At 58.1% G+C, this 9,329-nt stretch overlaps 1 protein-coding gene across 1 annotated transcript in view; it reads right to left on the bottom strand.

The window, feature by feature from the left end:
• Positions 1 to 3,226: 3,226 nt before the first annotated feature.
• Positions 3,227 to 9,329, bottom strand: part of USHBP1 (USH1 protein network component harmonin binding protein 1) — a 7,960-nt gene continuing 1,857 nt past the window's right edge. The window contains exons 4-12 of the mRNA XM_029917236.1: positions 8,350 to 8,475; positions 8,042 to 8,178; positions 7,733 to 7,873; positions 7,282 to 7,455; positions 6,346 to 6,595; positions 5,352 to 5,573; positions 4,088 to 4,194; positions 3,769 to 3,891; positions 3,227 to 3,492 (exon numbers count right to left, since the gene is read on the bottom strand). Coding sequence (XP_029773096.1) covers positions 3,303 to 3,492; positions 3,769 to 3,891; positions 4,088 to 4,194; positions 5,352 to 5,573; positions 6,346 to 6,595; positions 7,282 to 7,455; positions 7,733 to 7,873; positions 8,042 to 8,178; positions 8,350 to 8,475 — 1,470 coding nt within the window. The 3' untranslated portion in view covers positions 3,227 to 3,302. The remainder of the gene's footprint in view (positions 3,493 to 3,768; positions 3,892 to 4,087; positions 4,195 to 5,351; positions 5,574 to 6,345; positions 6,596 to 7,281; positions 7,456 to 7,732; positions 7,874 to 8,041; positions 8,179 to 8,349; positions 8,476 to 9,329) is intronic.

Raw genomic sequence — 9,329 nt, forward strand, 5'->3', positions numbered from 1 at the left:
GGGGGCGGGCGCTCGTTGCCCCGGCGACGGCCACCCTTATAAGGGCATGGGTGGCCTCGCTCGGCGCCCGGCGCCCGGGCAGGCGGGAGGGGCGAGGGCGGAGCACGGGGCCGCTCGGCCTGACCCTCCCCCCCCTCCTTCTCCCCCTACCCCCGCCCTCGCCCGACTCCAGCCTTAACCCCTGCCGGGCCGCGGCGGGAGCTTGGGCTGCCGCTGCCCTCTGCCCTTCCGCAGCCTCGCTAAGATGTCTCTCCAAGCCCTCCCCTCCACCTCCGGCCTTGGGCGATGCGTCGCTCCACCGCCCTCGAGGCGCCCCTCGGAACCCTACCCCTCCATTCCCCGCACAAGCAATAATGGGGGGCCAGTTGCACCCGGGGGGCACGCCCCTGCGCAGTATACACACACACACACACACACACACACACACACACACATACACACACCCTGGGGCATTTCTTTGCACAGTTGCTTGATGGATTGTGTTTGCTTCCTCTTCCAGAAAGTCGCCGCGTCCGACCCCCCACCCCACTGTTTCTCAGCTTGGGCTGACACCTGGTGCTGGGAATCTCCAGGGCCAAGGGATGTTGTTGTCTGCGGCGGACGGGGGCGCGAGGTCAGGGGCCCCCTCTCCAGAATTTTAGGCCTCTGGGGGCAGGGCACCCACCAGCCCAGCTAGGCGGGAGGCAGCAGGAATGCCCACCATCCCTACTGCGGCCTGCCCCTTTTCCTCTTTAATTTCCTTTTCTGTGCTTCACATAAAGGGCTTGGCCGGGCCACCGGCTGGACTGCAGATGTCTCTTCCAGGCTCCCTGGAGCCTCTCAGTTGCCGCTGGCTTGCAGACTCCCTGCACCCATCCCTGGCTTCCTCTTCCCCCCCCCCCCCCCCCCCCCCCCCCCCGCCCCAACCAACTCACACCCAGGCAGCCATGGGCTGGGGAGGCCTGAGCCTCTAGCTCTGGGGCTGTTAACCTTTAACCAGCTGGCAAAGCCCTTCCTACGGTGACCTTTCACCTCGAAGTCCCGCAGGTCCAGTTGCAGGCCTTATCTCCTGCCCTGCCCTGGGCTCTGGGCCCAGAGCTGGACACTAGGGCACGTGGCTGGGCCTCTGATGGCTGCCCGCAGGAAAACTGCCCTCTGTCCCCTCCCCCACCCTCCTCTCGCTGGAAAGGGCCATGGGAAAAGGTATCCCCTTCTCCAGATTACATCTGAGGGAACACCTTGGGTGGGGGCTGGGGGGATCTTGGAGACTGTGCAACATTTCAGAGGAGACCAAGCCAGGCACCACACTCCCAGCCCTGGGCTTCTGGACCTCCCAGGGACAATCTGGCTGGGTGTGAGTTGGGAGAGGTTTTAGCAAGTACAGGAAAGCAAGAAGAACTGGAGTTAGACATGAGCAAGGACTTTCCATGGGACGGACTAGAGTGGACCTCTCTGCCCTTGTAAACTCTACTGGAGGAGAGGGTCTGGATGGTTAGAAAGGACCATTTGTTTCTGGGCTCCCTGGGAATGTGGAATTGCTGGCTGGCTATTCGGGTGAGGACAGGGGTCCTAGGTCCCTGGTCTGGGCTTTTCAGGATTCTTGGTTGGGGGGCTGGGGTACATCTCGGAAGGGAGGGAAAGTCCTGGGAAGGGAATAAGAAGGGGTTTGGAGAGAGCAGGGGGCAGGGACCTGGGGCTTGAGTCCGGGGGAGGTGAGGCTCAGAAGTGGCAGTCTGGGGCCGGTTTGGAGACTAGGGACATACCAGCTGCAGATCCTAGAACCTCCGTTTGGTCCGACTCCTCTGCTGCCGCCCCGACCCCTCCACGTAGCACCAGGGCCCCTGAACCCCCTGGGGCCCTCCTGGGGGTGGGTCGAGGTCCGGCCCCGCCCCATTGACCCCTGCCCGCGGCCCCGCGGTGACATTTGACCTTGCGGCGGCTGCGGACGGCGGACAAAGAGGCCCGGGCCCATCTGCCGAGGGGGCACCCGTGGGAACGGCCAGACCCGGCTCCCGGTGGCCTGGGAACTGGCCCCAGACCCCTCCAACAGCGCAGACTCACTCCCCACCCTTCAACAGGTGACCTTGTCTCCCTTTGCGCCCTCCCCCCGCAGCTGGCAAACTGGCGGGATTGGGGGGCCTCTTAAGTCACTCTTGCACTCTTGGCAGCAGACAAAAGGGGATAAGGTCGGCTCTTCTGACCCTCCTCAGGACCTTGCCCTCCTCAGTTTCCCTGCTTTCTTCAAAGCTGACTGTCCTCCAGGGAGATTGCACGGTGCGAAGGTCACCAGCCCCAGTGATCCCTGAGGAGTTGTGCGTCAGAAGGTTCGGGTTGAGTTCAGGCCCGCCTTGCCCTCCCTTGGAAAAGGCAGTCACCGCACACACCCGCACGAGTGTGGGCTGGGAGTCACCCCCACCACGTTGTGGATGAAAACCTTTCCGATCCTGGGCTTGTGTTTCAGCCTTTACCCAGGAAGGGAATGGCTGGCCAATAATCTGGTCCCACCTAATCGCCCCTTTTGGGAGGTGTGGCCTATGCAAATGACATGCTAATTAGCTGCCTCCCATTAACCTGACACCAACAGTTCCCATCCCCTGCAGGTGAAAGCTGAAATTCAGCCCGCCCAGGGCCTTCCCTGAAGGGTGAGTTGTGCCTCTGCCCACCCATGAGCACGCTCTCTGAGTCGGTCATTGCCCCTGAGTAACTCCCCGCAGCTGTGCCCCCCAACCCAAAAGTCCTTTAACTTAGCTTCATATCCTTTGAATACAAGTTCCAAAGCCCTCCGATTCCTCCTCTCCCCACCTCCAGCTTGGAAGCGATTGCTCTTCCAGCAAGTTTTCCACACCCTGAACTGCTAGGCCCTCAGTCTTCCTTCTGAGATATGGGCATTTTCCTCTTGGGAGCATCTGCCAGGCCAAACCCAGCATCTCCCTGGGAAGGGGGGCACAGACAAGGGAAGGGGTGCCCTGTCCCTGGGGTCCCTCCCAGGACTTCTGAGGACAAATGAGTGCTGGCATTTCGGTTCTGGCAATGTAACCTCATTGACCCCTGAATCCTCGGACCAACCCCGAGATTTGGCATGACCTCTGGCATGATCCCACTGACATATCACATTCACATGCCACATGGTGCCGGGCCAAAGATGCGGAGCCCTTCTCAAGTGCCCAGCCTCCCCTCCATCAGGGCCCAGACACCCAAGTGTCCTGTCCCACCCAACAGGTCCCAACATTCAAGGTCACACATGATATAGGATCACTCCAGGATAGTTTATGATATGGCCTGGCCTAGCTGTGTGGGTCAAGCAGACACAGCCAGAATGGGGCCTACAGAAAGGTCTCTCCCAGCCGGGGAGGCGGACAGGCAGGTCTGGGCCTCCCCAGTGCCCTTACAGTGGCTTCCAGCACCTCCAGTTCCTCTGCCTGTCGAACCTCCATTAGCGCCACCTGTTGCTCCAGCTTCCTCCGCTGCTCTTCCTGCTTTCGGTGGGCACCTCGAAAGGCCAGCACCAGGGCACTGGAGGGGGTGAGTGGGCTGAGCCAGGAAACAGTCCCCCATCCCACCCAAGTCAGGAGCTGTGTGTTCCCAGCACCAGATGGAAGCTCTCTGAGACTGAGTTTTCCTGGGGTCCCGCTCAGAAAGGGGCCGGCAAACACTGAGGAGGGGGGCAGGGGGGCAGGGAGGCACAGGATGGATCGGACCTGCCACCTACCTTACACGGGAAGGCTGTGGGCCAGGGAGCCAGGGACACTTCTGAGGTCACGAGGGGAGGTACAGGGAAGGGGGACCCACCTGTGAGCCTTGCATAAATCATTGTTCAGCTCGGCACTCTGAGCACGTTGGGCTCGGCCCTTCTGAGCCACCTGTTCCAGTTCCTCCCGCAGAGACTGCAGCTGCTCCCTCAGGCCCAGGGCCCTGGTGCAGGGGTAAGGAGAGAGGAGCTCGTAGCCAGAGCCAATCCTTCTCTCCTCCCACCCACCTGTCCGTGGTATTTCACCTATGCACGGATATACACCCAGCCCTCTTCTGCACACAGTGCCCCCCCCACCCCAGATTCTCACATAGGCCCACCCAACCTGCCCACCCCCCAGCCCAGAACCGAGACACGCACCGGGTCAGCGACGCCGCCAGTTTCTGGGCAAGAATCTCCGGGCCCTGCACTTTGCCCGCCTGGCCTCCATCCATGCCCCTGCTGCCACCAAGAACCGCTGGAGGGCCCTGGAGAAGGGAGGAAAGTGACCTTGGCTCAGGTGGCGTGCAAGTTCAGCCCAAGCTGGCCATCGGAGTCACCCACACTGTGACAGCCACCGCCCCTGCCTTCACGGAGCCCCCTGTCTGATGAGAAAAACCCTGATTGGGGTAAAATGACTCCCTCACATCCGGAGGCAGGTGATGTCTGAGCTCAGACCTGCAAGAGATCATGGGCTTCATTAGACAAAGAGGGAGGTGACCGGTGTTCCTGGCAGGGGCACAGCCTCCTATGGAGGCTTGGGAGTGGGAGAGATGATCCAAAGGGGTCTATAAGTTGCTGAAGGCTTTAAGCAGAGACAGACATGATTAGATAGAATGGGGCCGAAGGGAGGGCCTCAGGAACGAAGCTAGACCCAAATTTTAAGAGATGAAGCGTGGGCAGTTGGGGTGGCGATGGCGGAGAATGAATAACCCTCGGGGTGGGAAGCAGGAAGTACAGGTTTGAGTGGAAGACATTAAAGTCCTTGGGGCTTATTGGGCTCCAGACCTGCAGAGAAAAAAATCTCCCTAAAGTATAGGTATGAACTTTAGCATGCATTTTTCTAAATGTTTACTTTTTTTTATTTTTTATTTTTTAATGCTTATTTATTTTTGAGAGACAGAGCATGAGGGGGTGTGTAGAGAGAGGGAGACACAGAATTCAAAGCATGCTCCAGGCTCCAAACCATCAACACAGAGCCCAACGCAGGGCTCGAATTCACGAACCCTGAGACCGTGACCTGAGCCAAAGTCAGATGCTTAACCGGCTGAGCCACCCAGGTGCCCCAATGTTTACTTATTTTTGAGAGAGAGTCAGAGCATGAGTGGCAGAGGAGCAGAGAGAGAGAGAGAGAGAGAGAGAGAGAGAGACAGAACCCAAAGCAGGCTCCAGGCTCTGAGCTGTCAGCACAGAGCCCAATGTGGGGCTCGAACTCATGAACTGAGAGATCATGGCCTAAGCTGAAGTCAGACGCTTAACCAATGGAGCCACCCAGGCGCCCCTAATCCTTGACATGCACTTTAACAATTCAGCGCATTTCTTGGTGCAGAAATGCCAGCTGAGGCACAGAGGAGGCTGGGATCCGCCAGGGCCACCGACCTGGAGTATACTGCCAGCCCCCCCAGGTCCAGGAAGGGCCGCTCACCTGTGACAGCTCCTCTTCGTCTCCACTGCTCCCTCCTCCGCTGCTGTCTCCGCCACTACTGCTGGCCCCGGCGCCCCGGAGCTGGGCCTGTTCCCACCGCAGCTGCTCCAGCAGGAGCATGTGGGCGGGGCCCTGGGCTCGCAGGGCCGCCTCCTTCAGCTCCAGACCCCGCTTCTCCCGCCGCATCAACTGCAGCCGCAGCATCAGGTCTGCCAGCGTCTCCTGAGAGGCCAGGGCAGAGAGTTTGAACGTCTAGGATCTGGGGAAACTGAGGCCCCAGGAGGCACCCAGTGAGGACTGGTCAGGCAAGAACTCAAAACCTTACCATGGTCTTGTATGGTGGGAAATCTCTCCTAAAATTGACAGCTATAGAAACGGTAGTTCAGAGAGTACAAGTATCTTAGACAAGGTCAAGTAGCATCTCGGTGGAAGGGTCTAGAACCAGCTCTAGAACCTCAGATCTTTCATGCCAGGGTGTACACCTCAGATTATGTCCCCATCTCCTTTCCATAGGAAGGAAATTTGGGGAAGCTACATTCAGCATCTTATGAGAGGGGCGCCTGGCTGGCTCCATCGGTCATGCGTCCAACTTCGGCTCGAGTCATGATCTCACAGTTTGTGAGTTCGAGCCCCGTGTCAGGCTCTGTGCTGACAACTGGGAGCCTGGAGCCTGCTTCAGATTCTGTGTCTCCCCCCCTGCCCCTGCACCTCCCTGCTCACTCTCTGCCTCTCTCTCTCTCTCTCAAAAAATAAATGAAAAAATAATTTAAACAATTAACCAAACAAACAAAAAAAGAGTCTTACGAGAAACTGAATTCTGGAAGACAAACTCCTATTCATCCCTCAAAATCCCAGCCCCAATTCTCCTCCCTCCAGGAAGCCTGCCCCCAGCCAGGTGGAACTCTCCTTTGCTACTTGGTCCCCCAGCCACATCCCTCTAAGGGGATTTGTCCCACCAGAAAAGACCGACATGGTGCCCACTGCCCGTGTGTACCCGTGTGGCTGCCAGGTCTTGCTGGATCTGGATTTTCTCCAACCGGGGTAGGGCTGGGCCAGGCTGGGTCCCCAGAATGGCCTGCACCATGGCTTCCGCATGGGGCAGAGTGGGCATGGGTGCCAGAGTCGGGCCAGGCTCTGGGGGAATCTTCACCAGAGCACGGTGCTCCTGGAGACGCTGGATGTAGCCCCAGAGCTGGGTAGCCAACTCCTGCGGTGTGGGCCGATCCACGCTGCTGCCCTCAGGGCTACAGGAAATGGAAGAAGGATCTAATGTCAACACTGGTGGCCAAAGTTGTGCTACCTTCATGTCAACACCTGTGGGCTTGGTCTTCTCTTCTTCCATCTTGCTGACCGAGATGGATTCTGTGCCCCCTATAGTGAGTGCTATTATACCACATGGTGGACACAATAACGTAAACCCCTATGGGCACCATTATTCATCAAGACAATGGAGTGAACACCATCGTGTCAACGATTACTGTTGCTCATACCACCGTGCTGGAAGCCATCACGCCAACTCAGGAGGCGCTATTGCTTTTGCCAACATTATGGATGCCATCCCACCAACCCAATGGGTACGTTGCTCAGCTTACTTGCATCTGAGCCTTTGGCAACATCATGCTAACCCCTGTGCATACCAGCAGTAGGCCAACCCCCTTAAACACCATCATGCCCGTTCTGATCAGCGGGCACCATCACCCATCTTCACGCCATCCCCAGTGAGTCCTCTGCCAACCACCATGCCAACTTTGTTGAGTGGCAACCAGCCAACTCTACTCGGGCCTCATGGCAACCAACCACAGAGAGTCTTACTCCAGCTTTGCTGGGCACAGCCATGCCAAACCCCAACCCAGAGCCTGCGGTGGGAGCCCCACTCTCTAGTAAGACCCCCGCTCGCTGGCCCTCCAGTTCTCGAGGTTCCCAGGGGTACCTTGGCTGTGGATTCCGTGGTGCCCCTCCATCCATGGCAGCCTCCTCTTCCGCCAGCAGCCTCTGCGCCTCCTTCTCGGCTACCTCCAGGTCACTCATAGGGGCTTCCCCTCTTGCTCCCGAATCTGCCTCTCGGAGAGCGAGCAGGACTCCGTATGCCTCCTCACAGTGCTCACTGAGAGACACCGATTCTGAGTTCTGGGACGCCTGGCTCCATCTTGCACAGCTGACGTCCCCACTTGCTCCTGGACCCTTCATTTTGTCCCCCACCCCTCACCCCTGGGACCATGTAAACTCCTTCAGCACCCTTGGACTGCGCTTGCCTTCAAGATAATTTCTCTTGTGGGAAAGCGCTTTCCTGCAGGGGCCCTGACTCTCCCTGTGGATGGGGGGTCATGGTGAGCATGCCCTTCGCCTTCCATGCTAGCCATACCATGGGTGGGTGCACCGACCTGCACTGCAAGGCCAGACGCAGTGCTGTGGCTTCGGCCTCCCGCTGGCCCAGCTGCATGCTGAGGCCTTCACACCGGCCCTTGTACCCCTGCAGCACAGCTGACAGCAGGTGGTTGAAACATTTGAGCTTCTCGATGCTCCTGCCTCCAAAGTTAGGGAAGGGGGAACGTGAGAGGCCCCACAGGACAGTCAGGACCCAACTGATTGCCACCCTCCTCCCCACTCCATTCCAGCTCCAGACTCTTGGGTTTATAGGCCAGCTGGGAAGGAACCGGTGCCCTTACGAGCTCAGCATGTGTGGCCCTTACCCCCGGAGCTGTTCTGTCTGGGCTTCCAGGAGGCGCATCTCGGGGGCGAGGGGTTGAGTGCGGAGAGGTCCAAGCATCTGAGTGCTGGAATCACTCCGGAGGCGCCGGAGCAGAGGGTGAGCCAGGGAGAAGGGGTCCTGCCAGAAAGAGGTGACTTGATTCACCCAGATTGTCATTGGGAGCCCAGCATCATGGATTTAGGCCTTTTCCAAGCCCAGAAGCTACTGGATTGCATGACTAGGATTTTAGTGTCCCTGCTCCAAATCCTACAGATCGCAAGATGGTGGTTTTGAGCTTCCCACACTCACCTGTGTCCCCCACGGCTCCTCATCGACCCCAGAACTGCTGGAGCCACTGACCGAGCCACCTGCTTGGCCACGGGAGGGAGGTGGGAAGGGCTCCAGCCTCAGCAGGGAATCCTGGAGCTCTTGGACCTGGGGAGGGTGGGAAAGAGGGTGGAATACGTCAGGCCTGGAGGCTCCAAGCAACCACCAGCCCTCCTTTTTATTTTTAATTAACTTATTTATTTTAAGAGAGAGAGAGCACATTCATGCATGGGAGAGAGTCAGGAAGAGAGGGAGAGAATTCCAAGCACGCACGGCACTGTCAGCACAGAGCCCAACGTGGGGTTCAGTCTCACAAACCATGAGATCATGACCTGAGCCAAAGTCAAGAGTCGGATGATTAACTGAGTGACCCTCTGTGGCCCAAACTACCAAGCCTACTTAAGAACTGTTCCTTGGGGGGGGGGCCCTGGGGGGCTCAGTCAGTTGAGCCTCCGACTTCAGCTCAGGTCATGATCTTGCGATTTGTGAGTACACGCCCCTCACCAGGCTGTGTGCTGACAGCTCAGAGCCTGCGACCTGCTTCAGATTCTGTGCTTCCTTCTCTCTCTGCCCCTCCCCTGCTTGTGTTCTCTCTCTCTCTCTCTCTCTCAAAAATAATAAACATTAAAAAAAAAAAACCCTGGGACAGTGGCAAGGCCCCAGTTGGGAAGCAGGAGCCCAGTGAGTCACCCCACCAAACTCACTGTTCAGCCTTGGACAATTCACTTAGCCACTCAAGAATCTTCTTTCTTTAGGGGATGCCCAGATGGCTCAGTCAGTTAAGCATCTGACTCTTGATTTCAGCTCAGATCATGATCCCATGGGTCATGAGATCGAGCCCCACATCAGGCTCTCCACTGGCAGCACAGGGCCTGCTTGGGATTCTCTCTCTTCCTCCCTCTCTGCCCCTCCCCCACTCATTCTCTCTCTCTCTCTCTCTCTCTCTCTCTCTCTCTCTCTCT

The sequence above is a fragment of the Suricata suricatta genome, chromosome 12 (assembly GCF_006229205.1).
Source record: "Suricata suricatta isolate VVHF042 chromosome 12, meerkat_22Aug2017_6uvM2_HiC, whole genome shotgun sequence".
NCBI lineage: Eukaryota > Metazoa > Chordata > Mammalia > Carnivora > Herpestidae > Suricata > Suricata suricatta.